Source organism: Netta rufina (assembly GCF_964035555.1).
Source record: "Netta rufina genome assembly, chromosome: 25".
Taxonomy (NCBI): domain Eukaryota; kingdom Metazoa; phylum Chordata; class Aves; order Anseriformes; family Anatidae; genus Netta; species Netta rufina.
In genome coordinates, this window is record NC_140149.1 from 4,639,194 (window position 1) to 4,659,805 (window position 20,612).

Genomic DNA, 20,612 nt, shown 5'->3' on the forward strand with positions numbered 1-20,612 from the left:
GTTTACTTCGTGGTGTGAGCCTATGCATACTGTAAATGTAACCTGGTAGATTAGAAATTGCCCTGCATTTTCATTAAGGTTGGCTCTCATGAAATGCTTTGGATTACCTGATATTTAAATAGAGATCTCTAAAACTGAGCTGACAGTGCTCAGCGGTGCGAAGAGTGAACAAATGAAGAATGGTCTGAGTTGTGTCTCTAGGGGTGAGAACCTTAGCAATCTGCAAGTGTCTCTGAAATGTGTCTTCTTCTTCTTCTCCCTGCAGCGGGTTCCTATGTAGCTCTCACTGTTCAGGGGCGCCCACCAGGGTCGCCCCAGATTCCCTTGGCTGAGTCTGAAGTGGATCTGGCAGCGTTTGGGCATATGTGTCCCGTCATGACATCGCCCCATTCGCCTGGCACATCAGGAAATACAGAAAGGATTACTAGCCCAGTGCTTATGGGGGTAAGATCTAAAGTACTCTTTCCAAAGAACCAGTTCAGCAATGGAAAAAATGTAGTCATTTTTCTCAAAGGAATTGTTTTGAGCTTCTTGCACAAATAATAAATTGGAATTACAGTATTTGTCTGGCCACCCAGTGGGCATTTAATCAGATGGGAAAAAACATATTGCAAGGAAATGCTGAGATAATGCAAAGAGAGTTGAGAGGTTATTCACAGGTTGTCTTTGAGACAGGCTGCAGTTTGTATGGTGTGAGTTGACACAGTGTCTGCTCAAAGCCAGGTATTCTGTAATTTCTATTAAAAATTGGACTGTAAGACATGCAGACATGACAAGAGTAAGGAAAGCAAAGACACTTTTTTTTTCTTTTCTTTACCTCTTTCCTTCCTTCTTTCTTTCTTTCTTTCTTTCCTTTTTGTTTAACATAGATAGCTATGTTCAAAAGTAGGAGTGAGTGATTACATTCTATGTAGGATAGGGTTTGCAGAAACTTGAATTGCCTTTTGTTGGTCTTTTTCTGGGCCCATGTTTAAGAAGTAGGCAGAAAGCAGCCATATCCATTTTCCTTATCTTCCTTCACTCCTTACAGCTCAACCAAAAAAACGGACCCTTAATTTCTCCATATTTTCTAGGAGGAGAATAATATTGTCCACAACCAGAAGGTGGAGATTCTGAGAAAGATGCTACAGAAAGAGCAGGAGCGGCTGCAGGTACTGGAGTTGTTGCATGCATGCAGGAGAGGTGGAGGGAAGGGGCTGATGCAAATTAAAAAGATGGGTTGTTGAATCACTATTAAGTAGCTTATTCAGCATTCCTTTGCGTGGCTTCTGTTTTAGTTTAGCTTTTCTATATACTGGCCTAACATCAGAGATCTGTCTAATTGCTTGGACTGGTCAACTCTTCAATTTTTAATCTTTGACAGGACTGGGAAAAAAAAAAAAAGTGGTAGTTTAAGTGGAAACGTACATACCCAGTCAATCTGGTCTAATCCTAGGACATGTAAGCATCTTTGACTAACTGAGAGTGAGTCATTTCTCACTGGGAGCAACAATTGGCCCTGTGCTCCTCGGTGGTGCTGAGTTATTGTGTCTTCAGCTGTATGCTCGATGCGGTTGTGATTAATTTGGTAAATCTCTAGAATGGAGTTGTTTTCATATGGCACGAGGCAGAGGAGAGCTGGATAAAACACACATTCCATAGCAGTCATCTGATATGACAGTAGGTGTGCAAAGGTGCTGTTTCTTATTTTAGATGTGTTAATGGAATGAAGATTAGTAGTAGGCTAAGATTAGTTGTAAGCTTTGATATTGAGCAGATACTGAGTGATGAAAGCTCATAAAATTACTTTTCAGTCTCTGCAAGAAGAGTACAGCCGATCGTCCAGCTCACGACTGCTCAAAGAGATACAGGAAACAAAGAAGCACATTACTCAGCTGCAGGAGCAGCTGTCCAAAGCCACAGGCTGTACTCAGGTAACACAATGTGTCAGGCTTCTCTGTGGTATGTTCTGGTTGAAAATTCTTGGGGGATGATGGTGTTCTGGGCAAGCAGGAGTTCCCTGCCACGCTCTTCAGTGCTTCTACAGCCAGATTGCACCCTCTAGAGTTGAGACTGGTAATTAGGCTGGCAGAAGCTGTCAAGTAATACAGTGGAATGGCAGTATATGAAGTGGACTTTACAATGAACTTCCAGACAATCTATGAAGAACTGCTTTTAAAGCAGTAAGTGCAAATTGTGAGGTATATTATTTTGTCAATACAACCTAGCAGAACCCTCTGTAGTCATTCTTGCCATGAAGAATAAATAACTGGAGGCTTAAAACCAGCTTTTTTTTTTTCCTTTTTAAAGTTGTATTATTTTTCCTCTTTTTTTCTCTGCCTTTAAGGTTATAAGTCCTGAAAATTTGGTGTGATTTTCTATTGTCTTCTCTTAGAAGAACATTGCAACTTTTTAAAAATACATGAAGGAAGTTTAATAAATAATGTGAGCTGTCCAGGTTTTAAAAGAGCTAGTGTTTGAGTATAACAGTCTCTTGAAATATTTTACTTGCTCTGTGCTGCTCCCAACTCATTTTTATCTTTTTAGGATGGAGTTTTGTCCTCCAGGTCAGTGACAGAATCGCTGCAGATCAGTGAAGTGGAGGCAGAGAGTGGGGATGGTCTGTGCAAACTAGATTACAGCAGTGACAGCCCGTCCCGACCAAACAGTGACATAGCTGATGTGAGTACTGAATGACACCATGACTTTGTTTCTATACCTCTCGGATTTGGTTTTCTCGTGCAGATTGTTTAAGTTTGTATTGTTCTGTGTGTTATAGATCTGTAGTGTCTCAGTAAAGGTGTGTATTACTAGAGTAGGCTTCTAAATACACACCAAAAATATTTCCCTGGGGAAGCATACTATATTGGTTTTCCATTAGGGACTGAGAAATAAATAGTGTGGGTTTTGGGTTTTCATCCAGGATTAGATTTTCCTGGCACACTCCCTGTAACCAGACAAAGAAAGATGGATGCCAGCATCTTTCTCAAAACTGAGAGATGCCAATTAGAGTATCTTTTAAGAGCATGTTAATGTTCCAATTGCGGTAGCTGTGACTCAGATCCAGTCACTGGGCAAGTTGCCATGAAAGTGAGGAAGAGCCTTACTTTTACCAAATAAGCTTCAATTATTGCCAACAGTAAATACTCCTAGTCTGTTCACTCATCACTTATCAATCTGTGTGCTCGTATGGTCTCCTTATTGCAGTGCCTTAGCACCTAATCCTTAATTAAGCTGCTATCTGATTAGCGCAGAGGAATTGAGACTCTTTACTCGCACTTTGGCCTAAGTTTGTTGTTTAACTTATGGAGGTGGGAGCTAAATCTGTACGAGCAGTTGGAAGGGAGAGGAAGATGGGTCAGATGTGCCTCCAAAACATGAGCACAGATGACTCTATTTTGAAACACTCCCTCACCAACTCCAAATCTGACTAAATGTCACTCGTGTTTGTATATAATAAATGCAGAATAGAATTCAAAGCTGTCTTCCTTAATTCTGTCAGAGTTGATGATAAGTGATCACTGGAGGTGGTTGACACACCAAACTTGTAAGCATTTCAATCCAAAGTGACGCCGAGAAGCTTAAGGACTGGGGGTAATGGAAAGCTCTCGAAATTCATGGAGTCCAGAGTTCTACAGTTAGGGTGAAATAACTGCATGCAGCAATACAGGCTGGGAACCAACAGCTGAGTGGTAGCCCAGCTGCAAAGCCTTGGTTATTACTGTGGGCACACTGAAGATGAGCCAACAGCTCATGCTTTTTGCAAATAAAGCCAAATGTCTGCAGGGCTACATGAGAAAGAGGATTGCCAGGAGGTGGAGGGAGGTTACTAGCCCACTAGTAGTTACTTTCTTCTTCCCCAGAGTCCTCGCAGTGGCCTGAAGGAGCGGGTTTATCTGGATGAGAGCCCAGAGAAGACTGAGGTTCAAGATACTGTGAGTCCAAACCATAAAAAATAACGACAGCATCTCCTGTAATGGGCCTATTAACATCTTGTTTTCCCCCGCTTTCTAGATGAAGCACACATAAACTTAGCTTTAGAAAATGAAATGCAATTAAAATTGTGCAGGGAATGTTAATTAGCTGAATAAATGTTTATGGAGCTTAAGAGCAGGCCCATTTAGAGACGAGAAATAGATAATCAGCAGTAAAACAGCTGGACCTAAAATAGCTGTTGTACACGTTTTATTCCTTGAGTCCAACCCTAAATGAAAACCAGTCTTTAGGATATTCAAGTAATTATAAGGCTGGTATTATCAGGGATGGCCTCAAGAATGGATAAAAGTGGAACGTAGACGAAGTTCTGAGCTATCTGAAAGTACTGCTGTCTTCCACAGGATGACTTCTGAAGTATTTTTCCTTCATTTGCATGACTTTCTGTAGTCATATTTCTCCATTTGTACAAAGCTGTCATTTGTCATATGCTCCATGTTTAATGTACTCAGAAGTCTGCAGATGATGCAATTGGTTTTGAGTCATCTGATTTGACATTTCTGAATGCTTCCAACTTGGGAGAAATATTCCAAAGGGGATCTCGCAACTATAAACTCGGACAAGGTTGAATAAAGGCACATGGGTTTCTTTTGCAATTTGAAAAGAAGAATTAAAGTGATGGTAATATTTTTGACTAGGTAAAGAAAGTTTACTGTTCCAAGACACTAATAGTGCTGTACTTTTCATCCTTCCCTTCTCACATTTCTGACTCACCCCAGGATTCTCAGTCGAGTGTTGGAAGCCCTTCGTCACGCATCGGGCCTCAGATCATTGGAGCAGAGGATGATGATTTTGACACCGAGCAGGAGCAGGTGGGAATGACTTTTAGCCCTCAGCCACCCCTTCTCCCTACTTCAACCAGAATTATGTTTTTTTTCTGTGCCTAAACTGCAAGGACTCCATTGCTTCTTTTTATTTAACAGTTTTCATGTGGCGAATTAAGAATTAAGGCATATGATTCTCATTACTGCTGATCATACCAAGTAGTAACACTTGGGGATTTTATGACAATATGCCGTCTTTGATTCTTTCTGTTACTCTTTCTTCTTACAACTTCAAGCTTTTTAGAAATTCATTTGCCTTATTTGATTCAATTTCGTTTATTAAGTTTCTATTAACAGTTCTGCATTATTGTCACAGCAGTATAGCTGCTATGGCTTTTGACATACTTATTCTGAGTTATTTTAGCTCTCCTTTGCTCCGAGCTATATGTCATTATATTGTAGTCAGTGTACAGGGGTGTATTTAAAAGAAATATTCCCATTGTAAACTCTTCCTGGGATGTTAGAATGGCATTGCAAAGGCTCTGGAATTTTTCAGTTTTTATTTTAATTAAACAAATGAGGAGCTAAGCTGTAGGAAGAAGCTTGTTATTTTTTGCACGGTAGCTTTCTTGAATAATTCAAATAGTTTCCTTGTATCTCTGCAGATTAATGGACAGTGCAGCTGTTTCCAAAACATTGAGCTCCTGAAGTCTCGCCCAGCTCACCTTGCTGTTCTTCTGCATCATGTGGTGTCCCAGTTTGACCCTGCAGCATTGGTAAGATGTTCTGGACTTTTTTTTTGGCCAAAATTTGTAGTCTTAACCCGAATACTTCAGGATCTCCTTGTTCTTGTGTAGCATCACCAGTCACACTGCTGGATCAGCAAGGAGAGAAATACAGGTCCTGTGCAGGCATGAGGGTATTTCAGATAAAGGAAGAGAAGGGCGAAGAGAACTGTCTTCCTTACATTCAGCTGTTTACAAATGAATATTTAGCTCTAGAAAGCATTTAATTCCAGCCTAAGGTAGTGGGATTAGTTACCTACAGGGAAGGTCTGATTTCCATCTCTCTTTTCCCTTCTCTCCTCCACTGATTACAGGGTCAGTGATGAGGTTACCTGTGCAGTGTAGGTGGCTGAGGGTATCTAGGAAGTCTCTCAATCCAGCAATGCTGAATTCTTTGAAATAGAGCAAAGGAAGATTTGAGTTTGGTGTGGTAGAAGAGTTCTCGTGGTATCCCTTAATTTCTTCTCCTCTTTCCCACAGTTGTGCTACCTTTACACAGACCTGTACAAGCAGACCAACTCCAAAGAGACTCGGCGTGTCTTTCTTGAATTTTACCAGTTCTTCTTGGACCGAACTGCAGTAAGTTCCAGATCTTTCTCTCGTTTTCAAGTGTATCCAGGAAGTTGACTTTTACCATTCTCTGTTCTCCTGAACTGGAAGAAACTCAGGAGTTATATAAGTCCTCCAGAATCAATAGTGGTTTTTTGTTTTTCCTTTTGTTTAAAATGATACCACTAAATATGGCAAAATAAATGTTAAATAGGCTCAGATGCCTGGGTAAGTCTGTATGTCACAGAGAATGCATTGTCTGATAGGAGAAGTATTTCTGTGATGTGTAAGCTAGCGTTAGTTGTTCTACATTCCCTTTTTGTTACTAACTGCTGTGTATATTGACGTGGCAAGGATTGGGCCATTTTGTATGTCTGTTGGAAAGCCTGCGAAGCTTCTATACCATCATAAATTAGACTACCACATAGTGTAGCAGCAGCTAGTATCACATGCTTAGATGAAATAATTGTGTAATATAATACATATTTGTGTAATATAATACATATTCAAGATGGGAGCCTCCCTCATGATAAGTTTAGGTGTTCAGGTTGTAGGTTTTGTTTTTTAAGGAGATTGTATTTTATGTGTTGTGTGTTTAATTGGGGTGCTGTTTGTTGTGTATGTTCCCCCAGTCTTTTTTTTAATGTCTTTCCATTTTTCTTTTTAACAGAACCTTAAAGTTCCAGTTCCAGATGAAATCTCTGTAGATCTAGGTAAGTCACTGTCTACTTCTGCAGCTTCTACTGTTTGAGGCAGTCCAAGGAAATTTCTAAAATGCGCTTGGGGTTACTTTGGATAGACATTATCACGTGTTTACAGGAAGAGACAAATAAATATTTGTTTCTTACAGAGGGCATTATGCATATTGTAATACGTTCATTAATAGTGAGATGCACTGGCCACATTGACATGTCTATTTTTTAGTCTAATACTGGATGTATTAGAGGAGGCTCAGGGGCGACCTTATTGCTCTTTATAGGTACCTCAAGGGAGGCTGTAGCGAGGTGGGGTTTGGTCTGTTCTCCCACGTGCCTGGTGACAGGACGAGGGGGAATGGGCTTAAGTTGAGCCAGGGGAGTTTTAGGTTAGATGTTAGGAAGAACTTCTTCACTGAAAGGGTTGTGAGGCACTGGAACAGGCTGCCCAGGGAAGTGGTGGAGTCACCATCCCTGGAGGTCTTTAAAAGACGTTTAGATGTAGAGCTTAGGGAAATGGTTTAGTGGGGACTGTTAGTGTTAGGTCAGAGGTTGGACTCGATGACCTTGAGGTCTCTTCCAACCTAGAAAATTCTGTGATTCTGTGATTCTGTATGTGACTAAATCTGTTTACAGATGCTCTAAAATTCATATTATCAGTAAGTGAAAGGCAAAAGGGTACTCTTGGATGGGTTAAAGATGTGTATGAATGACTTTATTCTAAGGTAGCGTGGACTATTGCTGTTCTCAAAAGAATAATCTGTTAACTTTCTCTTCTGGCTTGCAGACAAAAGAAGGCCAGAGCTCATTCCTGAAGAGCTTCATCGCCACTATATACAAACTATGCAAGATAAAGTCTGTCCAGAAGTTCAAAGGAATCTGGAAGACTTCAGGTAACAGTTGCCTGTGCAGTTTTAGTTAAATTCATACCTGCCCTCAGTCAATGTGTCCATTAAGGGGGAAGTCCAAACTCAAGGAATGTAGTAATTCATCTCGGACTGAACAGGAAGATGGCAACAGGGCATACAGGGTCACCCTGATCAACACTTGAATGTTTTTTGACACTGTGCTGCAAGTAGTTCTTTGCAAGATCTTTGTTAGAGATTCGTTTATTTATTCCTAGAGGTTATTTTAGGCAATTTCAGAATATTATTACTTAGGTGATATTACATGAATCTTTCTTACTAAGCATGTTTGTAATCAGTTTATATCATTTTTTTTTGCTCTCCTTTGGACAAGAAATAATCCACTTTAGAGAGCTGTCATGAGCATATGGTAGAGTTTAATAATTAATATGCCCTTTTGTATACAGTTGTGAGCATTCTGTGCCAACATGAGATGCTGTAGCAAAAGAGATAATGGACTTTTCCACAGTTAAAAGTGTCTCAGTTCAAGTAGATGCTTCAAACGTACAACTTGGGATACTGCAAAAAGAACAGCCACTTTTGTTTGACCATTGCCATGGCTACCTCTCTTGATAAATATCATACAACTTTATTAGCTTTATTTTACAGTGAATGCAAATGTTATGGAGAACTGTGATGACCCCTCCTTTCTTATTCAGAAACCAATAACGCAACTTGCTTGACATTCTGAATGTCAAGAGGTTGCCTTCCCTTGTTACAAGTCACTACTCAGTTTCAAGTGCTGCTTCCCTCGCTCTGTGTTTCAGGCAGAAACGTAGTATGGGATTGACGCTGGCAGAAGGAGAGCTGACCAAGCTGGATGCAGAACGGGTTCGTGATCGGAACGCGGTGGAGAAGGAAAGAGCATGTGCAGAACAGATTATTGCCAAAATTGAGGAAGTCTTGTGAGTATCAGCAATCATAATTGTGGGAGGTTAAAACTGTTGCACCCTGAATCTTACAGCAGCAGAGCAAAGGAATTAGTAGCTAGAAGTAATTTTATACCACTACATTTATATTGCTTCCCCATTTTGCTACCAAAGTATATATTTATATATATATATATATTTATATATTTATATATATATATTTATATATACTACCAAAGTATATATATATTATTACTAATAGCGAAAAATACGTTAATATTTAGCTGAAGTCCATATATCTTTTTAAGGGAGGCTAATGTTCAGATAGCAGAGGCATGCATGCTTTTGTTGTTTCATGCATTGTTAGGTCAGGGTTCTTCTTCTGGGTTGTAGAAACCTGTAGTTTCATAACCTGTTTTTTTTTTTTTTTTTTAACTTCATTTTTGTTTCCTTTTCCTGGGGCTTTTGTATATGCCAAAAAACGCTTTGAACACTACTGCTGACACTCTGGGTGGATATGACTGCCTGTTAATAGTTAGTTTATTGTTTCCTTTTTACATTCTCTCTTGTTTTTAGGATGACATCTCAGCCTTTGGAGGAAGAAAAGAGGTAATAGAAGTTGTGTGGGCTTAGTCTGAACTAAGAACCCCGTTGCTGATGCTTGCTCTGCTGGCTCTGTCTTTGCTGAACAGCACAAGGCAGCCCTCTGCTGGCCATGGCTCCAAACTCTCATTTTCTAAATCTGCTGACATAATTAACTTGAATTTGAAGTATCAATCTTTTGTTTCCAACCTCTTCTTGTTGTGAAGTTTGTTTCCTTTGTTTCCTTTGTTTCAGACCAGAAAAAGTTACTGTTTCTGAGAGCTCATCTATTTCTTTGGTTTGGTTCTGTAGCTGCTTCAGTCCAGTCTAATATTTATGTGATGCCTTGCCCTGTTCAGTTTGTTTGGCACCCTACAACTAGCTGGTTAGCTTTTACTATACTCATTGCAGCCACTATACCTTTTACTGTTACAGATTTTTACTGTAACTCCCGTAATATGACTTCAGATATGTACTTAGTGCATGAGCTTAGGACTTTCTATGTAATTCTTAAAAAAAAATAAATGTATTTTTACCTCTTAGGCTGGTATGCCTTTCATAAACTGCATCTGTTATTTACAAAAGGATGGATTATAATATTGGCTGAGTATTTTCCACTGTATGTAACACGTAGTAGTTTCATATTAAGCAAACAAAATCACTCAGCTTCTTTTAATCCAGAAATGGTTCATTTCTCCATGGAACCTTTGCATTTGACCTATTTCATTTTCTTGACAAGATGGATTTTCCCCAGTACATTTCTCCTTAACATCCATCTTCTTTCCTTGTGTTTATTTGGCAGTTCCACAATGCAATACGTGATTCTTACTTACATGAAGCACCTGGGAGTCAAAGTTAAAGAGCCTCGGAACCTGGAGCAGAAGCGTGGCCGTATTGGTTTCTTGCCAAAGATCAAGGTAGTAATGTTGTGACCAGAGCACATTTGTTTAAAACTGTCTGACATGGGTGCTTCAGTAGAATTCAGAATAGACTTTTGTGTGACACATCAGAAGTTGGTATGATTTTACAGTCTTCATAGCACCAACAAGATATAGCATTATCAATCTGCACAGAAAACCTAACGGTTGAGATTGAGTTGTACATATGTTTTCAGACACCTCAATTATAAATTAATTACCTTCCTTTTCACTGTTGAAGACTTACTAAAACTTCGGGTGATAAATGTTTCACATATTACAGTATTAAATAATTTGAGGACCCCATTAAAGCTATCAGAATTCAGGACCTCATTAAACCCATCAGTCTGTTGGCTGGTATACTTCAGTTTTTTCTTGAGAAAATTGCCCAAAAACAAAGGCTTTGTGGTGCAGGAAAGCTACTCTTCCTGCCACCCACATTCCCCCGTTTATATAATGAGTTCTTTCACCAAAACTCCATCTCCATGGGTGTGTTCAGTCATCTCCCACAGTATGGCCATGTGTCTGGTCACAGCAGCTATGTACTTTCATCAGCGTTCAGCCTCCTTTGAATGTTAAGGCTGTCATGAGCAGTTCTGTCCCCCTTTATGACAAATAAACTTTTCTTGTACCGAACTGCTGCTGCTGTTTTAAAGAATTAGTCGTTATCTCAGTAAATAATTGAGTCTGAAGAAATGAGTTTACTGTTTACTCTGCTTTTCTTTGTTGTATATTAATGCAGCAAAGTATCAAGAAAGAGAAAGAAGGAGATGAAAAAGGAAAGAGAAGAGGCTTTCCGAATATTCTGGGCCCACCAAGGAGACCAAGCCGACACGACAGCAGTGCAAGTATGTCAGACAAGGAAATGTATGTTCCCCAGCTACTTGTATGAAAGCCAGTTAGTCTCTGCTGTTTAACAACAACAAAAAATAATAAAAAGACTTAGTAAAATTTTTGATTTTAAACCATGTTTTTAAAGACAGACAAATCTTAATTAATGTATTTGTCCTGAAATACATCTTTTGGTTACTGGGAACAGGTAAAAGCTCTTTCAGCACCGTAATGACTCTGTGTTTGTTTAGTTGGCAGAGCCATGGAAATACAGAAGCAGCGCCATCCAAAGCACTTACCTACAGCATCTTCTGTTAGCCCAGAACCACCAGATTCTGGCAAGATGCGCCAGAGTGGGTCCTCCAGTGATGGAACAGATGCACCCTATGCACCTGCCAACCCAATGTCTCCTTTGGCAACGGGTCCCTTTTCATCTCCAGAGGGAAGCAAGGACAGTGAAGCAGGTTAGGATGATACCACTTAAGAGGGACTATTGAAAATTGTGTTGTGAATGGGATATGGAAGGCACACTTCTAATGCAAGAAGCCTGACAAATTGGGCCATGTTTCTGTGTCACTAGACATGATTTTCCTGGGTGCATAGTCATGTTTTCTGACTCTGGTTCAAGTCAGGAAGTCTTGTCATGGCCAGAAATTGTTGTCTGGTGGCTTCTGTCATGGTGGCGTTGGATCATCCAACAGGAAAAAAGCATCCCCAGGTGCCTGCCTTTGTAATCACAAGTCACTATTACCTGGTAACACTTACCATGGAGATTTTTCTTGCCAAGCTGCAAATTCACTTCCTCTAGCTATAAGTTGAAATGAGGCTGTGAATCAAGAGGCTATGAAGAGATTGTGAAGTTCTCTTAGGTACTCTAATTTGATACATTCTTGACATTTCTTACTCATTTTTTCATAGGCTCGAAGCAGACTGGAGAAGCACCACCTGCTAATGACTGTGTGGATGGCACACCCCGTACACCTAATAATACTTTTGAATTCCCATCTCCCTTGGAAAACTTGCCAGAGGAGGAGGGAGAATCTGAGAGGTAACTGAGTGCCCTGCTTGCTTGGATGGGGCAGTGGCTGTTGGACAGCTGTTGCTGGACAGGCTGTTGGCAATGGTGGATTTGACAAGGGGTGCTGAAGCTGAGTCTATAAAACACTAGTCACACCGTTTGCATTAAACATTATTTGTAGAAGAAGGAAATGCTGGTCTGTGTCCGCTCTCAGGAGGGTGAGGCTGAGAGATGGACAAAACATCAGGGTTAGGAGGTTAGGCCTGTACTCTGAAATTAAGCTGGGTGTCTGAGTGGGGTGAAATTCCTGCGTGGTTCCCTCATAATTCCTTTATTTCTTTTTTTTTGTAGAGTTGTCGACATGGGAACACCAAAGCCTTTTCGCAAGTGAGTGTGCTTATAACTGTTTGAGCTTCACTGAATTTATTGAGATTTTAATAGGTTATAAAGCTGAGTGCTGCAGCGTTCATTGTTCTGAGGCAGTATGATTGCCTGCCTGATCTTTCCTGTTCTTAAATAACTCATATGAAAAGAGACATTGGCATCTGTGTATAGGACAGGTGGAGCAGATCATATGCAGATAAGCTCTTTGATCTATGGGTGAAATACTTTAAGTGTTTTATCTACTGATTTGAATTGATGGGCTATGGAATTGAGATTCCCAGGTTTTCTTTTTAAGCGAGTGTGTTTCTGTTAGCCCCGTATCTGCAGATAAGCAGAGGAAAGAAATTGTAACCTGCCCTTTCACTGGCCTGCTATTTGGTCCTAAGCAAATTATTTTATCCGTATCATTAAAAAGAGGTTTATGAAAATACTGGAAGAACAGATATTCACTCTTAGTTGTTCTGTAAAGGACAAAATTACAAAATATGTTTTGTAGCTTCTGACATAGCTTACTGGAGAGTGTATTCATAATGCTTTACAACTGCTATGAGTACTTAGATTTTTCTTCTTTCTTTTTGACATCCGTGCCTAAAATGGGAGTTATCTGACCTATTTTTAATCTTCTTAGGATGGACAGTGTCGGTTTTGCAGATGTACAAAGTGAAGATGAGCTGTATGATTTTGACACGGACATGGACCCTCCCAACTGGCAGCAGCTTGTGAGCCGGGAAGTGTTGATGGGGCTGAAACCCTATGAAATCAAGCGCCAAGAAGTGATTAATGGTGAGATGGATATTTTTTTCTAGCTCACCAAGTTAAAATCTCGTCTTGCAGAGCTTTAGAGTTCTTTACATCTAAAAGGTCTCTTTTCAGCAATCTATCCAAAGTAGTAGCCATGTATTACTTCTGGTTTCCAGAGTTCATGTCTGTGAAACTTGTATTTACTACTGAAAGGTATCCTGAGATGAGGCTGATCTCACATTGCTACACCTCTTTAAGTCAGTAGTTAACAGTCCTGCCCTCCCCTCTCTCTTCAGAGCTGTTTTACACCGAGAGAGCTCACGTCCGCACTCTGAAGGTTCTACATAATGTTTTCTACCAGCGTGTCACCCGGGAAGGGATCCTGAACTCCAGTGACAAGCGGAAAATCTTTTCAAATCTGGAGGATATCCTTGGGCTTCATGGTAAGAGTAGCTGAGATGCTTTGCAGCTTCACAGTTTCAGCTGAAATTCAGGATACAAATATCTGAAAAATTTATGCAGGTGAACAGGCAACAAGAAGCAGCTTCCTATAACGCTTCTTCCTTTCACACACAATTCTCCCATTTCTAAATTACAAAGATATTTTGATAAAGGAAGCAAGCGCCCAGTGTTTCCGATGCTCGCTTTTTTGTATCCGTTTATGCAGACTCTCTTATGCTAGTTCATGTTTTGATGGAAAGAGCAATGCCTTGATGAACGTTCTTTCTAGGCCAATGCACCAAAAGTTATAACTGTCGTTGAAGAAATTATGAAAACAAGTGAAAGGATTGATGTCTTGCAGGTGGTTTTGAGGGGTCACCCTTTCTAATTGTTTAGAGAAAGGGCTGTTCAGAGTCAGAATTTCAGCTCTGCCACTGAATAAGTTGTAAAATGTTAGGCAGGTGGCTTGAAATGTGTTCTACATTATTCTTGCGTTTTTAAAAGTCAGTGATATTGAGCCTAAGGAAAGATAAGACTGGAGAGGTTCTTAGAGGTCATTTGAATACAGGTGAGATAGAAGTGCAAAGGAGGAGTGTAACGTTTTCATAGAGATTCTGCTAAATTTGTTATGTTGCAGGACACTTTAAATAATTGAAATAATTCGAAGTCTAGTCTTTTCTTCAAATAGGTGTGATTTTAAAATAAATGCTGAAAATCAAACACAATTTAATTGATATTAAATCTCCTAATCTCTTTTTTTTTTTTTCCCCTAAGTTGCATTGAACGATCAGATGAAAGCAGTCCGAAAAAGGAACGAGACTTCTGTCATTGACCAAATTGGGGAGGACTTGCTTTCTTGGGTAAACTCCATTTTTTGTACTTGAAAATACATTTCATAAAATGGGAATCAGAGGTTAATTAAGGTCATTCCCAGCTAATAGGAACTGAAGCTCTGAGACTTGTCATTTCTATGGAGCCAACACAGAGCTAGAGAAAGGGTGTTGAAGAAAAGCAGGAACAACTCATAGGATTTTCATTTGTCTAGAGACAGAAGCCATTTAAAGAAGAAAAAACATTGCCTCTTGATGTGTTGGTAGAATAGAAGCTTAGTTCTGGAGACATAAACCAAGAGTAGGATTTTGAAAAATGTAATAGCACAATTTATTGCAATAATATTGAAATATGCCTGTGGTGCAGCTAAAGGTATTTTAAAATACTGTTTTCCAATCCTAGAATTTACATAGCTGAACCTCTTCAAATTTGTAGCACTGTTGCAGGCATCGTTTCAGACTCCTGAGATCCAGATGACGAGCAGGAGTGATGTAAATTCTTTAAAAAACAGAAACCAAAACCATCTCTCTTGAGAGTCTTCTCTTTTGTTGTTTGTTTTCAAGCCTAAATAATTTAGGATTTAAGATTGATCTGCTTATTCTTTTCAGCTGTTCATGCAGAAGTCTCTTGTGAATTACTATTTTTTTAATCCCACTGCTTGTCTATTTCAGAAAAAAAAAAAAAAAGAAAATCAGACGTGGCTAGTAGAGAAACACCTCCAACCCTTTCAGTTCTCCCCTGTGTGCTGTGAAAAAGCAAAAAATACCTTATGCATTCATTTTTGAGCAAACTAGAGCAAGCTAAGCGTTACAGATTGATAGCTAAATTTTTTTGACTAGTGTCTGGCTAAGTGACTGAAACAAAAAAAAAAACACACAACAAAACAGGATCTTGTTCTGCAGAGTGAGTATTTTCAGGAGTTACTATGCTGCATCACAGATTGGGTAGCAGGAATGGGAAAAGTTGGAGTGACAGATTAGCCATCTGTCATCTGCGGCACATTTCTCAGCCCTGCTCATGGCTATCGTTTTCCCCAGCCATGCTTCAATAATATTTTCATTTAGGAAATAAAAGATTATGTTATGTTTTGATCTTTAAGCATGGCTATCCCTGAGAAGCAAGACCTTCGGTCTTGGCTTTGCTGGCCAACAGTGTGGTAAATAATCCCTTGTCATTCATCTGGGTGCAGTTTTTTCCCCTTCTCTTACAGCTAACAGTGGAGACATGGCACTGTATTCTCTCCCTGAATCAGCAGCACATTTATAGAAATGATTGGATGTGGTAGGAGCTGGAGACAGGAGAACTGTAGAGTTTGACATGTAAGGGGTTCCTCAGTAGACTGGGATGACAAACCCGTAAAGCCAGGATGTTCAAAATGCTGTCTTACATAGAAATACTTCTCATGCATACATAGAACTCAAGGGAACAGCACAAAGCTTTGACAGGGGAGATTCAGACTGGATATTAGGAAAAAAATGTTTACTGTGAGGGTGGTCAAACACTGCAACAGGCTTCCTAGGAGGTGGTTGATATTCCAGGCCTGTCAGTAACACCCTCAGGAACATGCTTTGAAGATCTTTGTAGGTCCCTTCCAACTGTTCTGTTCTGTTGTGTTCTGTTCTATTCTATTCTCAATTGCTGAAGTTGGGTCTAATTTTGACTTTTTGTGGCTTTCTGGCACAGTTTAGTGGAGCAGCAGAGGAGAAGATAAAACACGCAACTGCCACGTTCTGCAGTAACCAGCCCTTTGCTCTAGAGGTCATAAAGTCGCGTCAGAAGAAGGATTCCCGTTTCCAGACTTTTGTGCAGGTGAATTTTATGCAAGGGTTTGAGCTGCCTGAGGGTGCGGCTGGTGGCCAGTATGGGATAACGAAGGGCTGGAGATAAAGTTGTTATCAACAATGAGATTATGCTTAACATTGCCTTCAGATTGGGATCATTTCCAGCACTGTATTTATCTCTTCTAATCATTTCTGGAGGGAGAGGACTGCATAATGTCCCGTTGCAATGCAGGAAGGAAAAGCTGTCCTGGGCAGGAAAATTGCATGTCACTTGGGGTGGCTGTTTCCTAAAGATGAGTTCTTCTGCGGGGAAAACTGCTTATAGCAGTGCAATTTTGAAGCATGCCACAGTCAGAAGACAGATGCTGTACACCTATTCAGCCCACCAGGAAAGGGACTCGAATACTTGTGGCATTTGGAGAGGAGAACATTATCTTCATTACCACAGGCTGGGAAGAACTGCTGTAATATGAGGGTTGACGTTATTTTGAAAAATGTACTGTAGTTTTGCTATAGCTTGAAAGGCTAAACTGATGTCTTCCCTGTGTGGCAGTGACTGAGATTGATTGGTGATAGCACCAGGCCTCTGTGAAGTAATGAGGGAAGGAAGCTGCTGCTTTTGTGATGAGCCTCTCCTATATGTAATTGCAAATGGAGAGGGGATGTGTTGTCTGAATGATAGATCTTGGCATTTCTTGTCTTGTATTTAATTACCAGAAAGTGAAGTAATAGACATTTATGTGATGAATAGATGTTACACGTTCAGGTAATTATAGTCTTAATAAAAATGACAAATGTAGTTATTGTGCTGTTTAATTTTAGGATGCTGAGAGTAATCCACTGTGTCGCCGGTTGCAGCTGAAGGATATCATTCCCACAGAGATGCAGAGGTTGACTAAGTACCCCCTTCTGCTGGATAACATTGCTAAGTACACAGGTAAAGCATTTCCAGTAGGTAGCCCATGGTTGGTGGTTGCATCACAGCAGGTTTTCTAAGCAAATGTGATTGCAAAGCTTGTATTGAAGTACAGTTCAATTTGATGGGTCACTGTTTTCATTGTGACCTGACTGGAGAGCAAGTTCAAAACAAAACAAAACAAAAATCCAGTCTTCGTTTCTCAATTGAAGTATTTCTTTTTCACAGGGGAAAAAAAGGGGGGGAGGGTGAGAATTGCATCTTGAGGTAGGTGAATGGCAGTCAGTCTTGGGTCTAAACACCTCGAATACTGTGTTCAGTTTTGGGCTCCTCACTACAAGAAGGACATCAAGGTGCTGGAGCATGTCTAAAAAAAAGCCTAGAGAAAAGGAGGCTCAGGGGAGACCTCCTTGCTCTCTACAACTACCTCAAAGGACGCTGCAGCAGGGTGGAGGCAAAAAGAAGATTAATAATACCGCAAAATGCCTTTTCACGTTTACTAACCGATACCTGCTGCAGTCTAATTTCATTACTCGTAAAAAATATACTGCGCTTACAAGTTCACTCTAAACATAATTAAGAAAGCATGTGATACTCCATTATCCTTGATGTCCTTGTTTATTTGCCAGTTAACTAAATGCATAATGTGGCTTGTGGTAGTGAGAATTGATGGGGTTCACCTATGTCTATCTGTGTATAATCAGGAGACATTGGCTGGAAAGGTGGCTGTTGTTTGTTCTTCCTGTAGTGCAAGACTGGTTTTATAGTAAGGCTGCGTGTACATAGCTAGAGATAAATATTTTTTTTAAGCTGTTAAAATAAATACAGAGTATCTGGGTGAAAAAGGTTATTAGGTAGCAACTTTTTGATATTCTCTGTTATATTATCTTTGTTTCTCTCTTCCAGTGTAAATAAATAAAGAATTAATGCAGAAGCCACTGGTCACTTGCTGTTTTTGCTAGTCAAAGCTGGGACTTTGACTAGCTGTCTGTGTGAGACTCTAAGTGCTCTCTTTGTACCCCAGTGGAGTCTTAGTAAACTTTTTGTGTTACTCAGAATACTTTACTGATTCATGTTTGTGCAGTGAACAGTTGTCGTAAGCCCTTTAAAAAAAGAAAGAAAAAAGTGCAGTCTGGGCTGTCCGTGGTCATCATCAGAGTAGGGCAGATGGAATTCTCTCCCATCATTTCACCTTTGAAATGGAGTGCTTTTATTGATAGGGTGTTCTGCAGATCTGAGTTCCCTTTCTCAAATTTTTGGACGGCAAACTGTGCTAGATTTGTGGCCTTTTCATCCTTTATCGGAGAATGTTACTGTATTTCCTTGTCCTCTTACAGAACTGCCTGAAGAGAAAGAGAAAGTGAAGAAAGCTGCAGATCATTGTCGTCAGGTTCTGAACCACGTGAACCAGGCTGTCAAGGAATCTGAGAACAAGCAGGTAGGAGGTGAACGGAGTGAGCATCAAGGGCTGGGGAGAAGAGAGACAGGTGAAGGGAAAAAGGCTGCTTAAGATGGCTAGAGTCTCTGTGCTAGTGACTGTATATTGTGCTTAAAGGTGCTTTGTGGCCCACGTGTTCCTGTGAGAGCAGGAGTCCCAGGCCTTTGTGAACCTAGAAGTATTCATGATTGCTTGCTCTCTGACTCTAGTAGAGAGTTTCGCTTATCAAAGTGACCAATGCATTTTTTTCAGCATTTGGAAGATTATCAGCGTCGTCTTGACCTCTCCTACTTGAAGCAGTCTGAGGATCCCATGATGGATGAGTTCAGGGTAAGTCACGACACTGAAGTAATTGCTCGGTGCACCATTATTGCAACGCTGTTGTTCAATCTGTGGCTCTTTCTACTGCAGTCTTCTGATGTACAATCAAATGGCCTTTGGCATATACATTTCTGTACAAAAGTTAAAGTAATTAGGTTCAGAAACTTGAGTTTTGCTGTCTTCCTGAAGATCTCTGTGGATGTAACAACATGGTTCTGCATATAGAAGAGCTGATAGAGCTTGTAAGTTGTGTGAGATAAATGTTAAGGGCCTGCAAGTTAATGCACTTCTGTATCACATAGGAGCTACTTAGTGGATGGTAAATCTTAGAGTGGGTATGCCTGTCACGTAATCATGTCTTAGTTGTGCTGTTGAAAATGGGACGGCCTCAGGGAGCCATTAGTTTAGGCTTTAAAAGAAGAGCTGATACAGGTGCTGATGAGCATAGGAGATCCACAGGTATAGCCAAGTAAAAGCCTAAGTCCATTGCTACAAGTACTGTGGCTCCTGCAAATTCTTGCAGTTACATTAATAAAGCTGGTTGCTTGGTGTCAACTGCTGATAAATGGAATGGGCAAAAACACCCTCAGAGGAAAATTAACTCTAGGAAGTTTTCATGTTTCAGATGGATGGTGATGTTTTGATACTTTAACCCCATTTCATTCTGACCACTATCTATGTCTGTCTCATGCATAGATTCTGTGTTGTTTATTTATCACTCCCCTATCTTTCCCAAAGTCAGCGTGTATCCAAAGACATTTTTATATGAAGACTTCTCTGTAAAACTGTATTATGTAGTCTTCCACAAATAAACTTGCAAGCATTTAGTTAGGAAATGAAGAACTTACTGGCAGTTACGAAATCTTGCTGTTATTGATTGTAGACTCTGAGACTTGGAAGGGATGACTTGTGAAAATTGTCACTTCTTCTTGCCTGCAGATCTAAATGTCACAAGCACTGAAATGTCTGAAGAATCCATTGACATTATAAAGTCCATCAGATCATTGGAATGATTTTTATATCAGTGTGTCATTTGTAGGCATACTTGACTTGCAAATAGAGTGCTGAAGCATTAACCTGTTATAATACTAGAACTGCAAACTTTGTATGGGATATTGGAAAAACTCCTAGAAACCAGAGGGCAACCTAATGCATTAGGAGCTTGACTTGGCACCCCCAGTATCTGCAAAAGAGCAGTGAGTGAGGAAGAATGACAACAAACATCTCTCACAAGATTTTGGTTTACAAGCATACCTTAGTCCTGATCCACCTTTCTTTTTCCATACTAGGCTTAGCTGCTCACTTCCACACTGGAGTGCCTATCTGTAGCTTTCCTTCTGAAATTCCCATGCTTTACCGTTCCTTGATTCTGTAGCAATTTCATAGTGCTATTTTTTTTTTTCCTTTCTTTTGCTGACAGAACTTGGATCTAACAAAGAGAAAAATGCTTCATGAAGGACCTCTAACTTGGAAGGTTAATCGCGACAAAACGATTGGTGAGTCCCGTTCCTCAGCTGATGTGGAGTTGGGTTTGTATGTGTTTGCCGAGAGGGAGGGAGAGAGAAAGCATTTATGCAGTTTCCAATTAGGATTTGTACTGCCACCTATAATAATGTGTATGTGTTTCTCAGAGCTGATTAAATTATTCTTGTCAATTCTGAAATGTGCTGGAGTATCATTAAGGCCATGCAGGGACACAGCAGTCAGTCGTGAGATGATCCAATCCCATCTGTAGCTCTCTGCTCTAGTTTTGATGAGGAAGATTTGCAAGCTTTGCCTAGAATGGCATAGCACTGATTACTGCCTCTGCATGAGTAATCAAAAATGCAGCCTTTTTCTTTCTGCAGGGGTGTGATAGAAAACCACGAATCT

The 20,612-nt window shown here is 40.1% G+C and overlaps 1 protein-coding gene across 1 annotated transcript in view; it reads left to right on the forward strand.

Annotated features, from left to right (window-relative positions):
- The window catches only part of ARHGEF12 (Rho guanine nucleotide exchange factor 12), a 71,927-nt gene that overhangs the window by 41,200 nt on the left and 10,115 nt on the right, over nucleotides 1-20,612 (forward strand). The window contains exons 8-32 of the mRNA XM_084301666.1: nucleotides 266-444; nucleotides 1,074-1,151; nucleotides 1,794-1,913; nucleotides 2,527-2,661; nucleotides 3,843-3,914; nucleotides 4,692-4,784; nucleotides 5,402-5,512; nucleotides 6,002-6,100; nucleotides 6,741-6,783; nucleotides 7,553-7,658; nucleotides 8,438-8,575; nucleotides 9,116-9,148; nucleotides 9,924-10,038; nucleotides 10,781-10,886; nucleotides 11,121-11,333; nucleotides 11,788-11,917; nucleotides 12,239-12,274; nucleotides 12,900-13,054; nucleotides 13,309-13,455; nucleotides 14,228-14,313; nucleotides 15,968-16,093; nucleotides 16,888-17,002; nucleotides 18,319-18,419; nucleotides 18,672-18,749; nucleotides 20,161-20,236. Coding sequence (XP_084157792.1) covers nucleotides 266-444; nucleotides 1,074-1,151; nucleotides 1,794-1,913; nucleotides 2,527-2,661; nucleotides 3,843-3,914; nucleotides 4,692-4,784; nucleotides 5,402-5,512; nucleotides 6,002-6,100; nucleotides 6,741-6,783; nucleotides 7,553-7,658; nucleotides 8,438-8,575; nucleotides 9,116-9,148; nucleotides 9,924-10,038; nucleotides 10,781-10,886; nucleotides 11,121-11,333; nucleotides 11,788-11,917; nucleotides 12,239-12,274; nucleotides 12,900-13,054; nucleotides 13,309-13,455; nucleotides 14,228-14,313; nucleotides 15,968-16,093; nucleotides 16,888-17,002; nucleotides 18,319-18,419; nucleotides 18,672-18,749; nucleotides 20,161-20,236 — 2,691 coding nt within the window. The remainder of the gene's footprint in view (nucleotides 1-265; nucleotides 445-1,073; nucleotides 1,152-1,793; nucleotides 1,914-2,526; nucleotides 2,662-3,842; nucleotides 3,915-4,691; nucleotides 4,785-5,401; nucleotides 5,513-6,001; nucleotides 6,101-6,740; nucleotides 6,784-7,552; nucleotides 7,659-8,437; nucleotides 8,576-9,115; nucleotides 9,149-9,923; nucleotides 10,039-10,780; nucleotides 10,887-11,120; nucleotides 11,334-11,787; nucleotides 11,918-12,238; nucleotides 12,275-12,899; nucleotides 13,055-13,308; nucleotides 13,456-14,227; nucleotides 14,314-15,967; nucleotides 16,094-16,887; nucleotides 17,003-18,318; nucleotides 18,420-18,671; nucleotides 18,750-20,160; nucleotides 20,237-20,612) is intronic.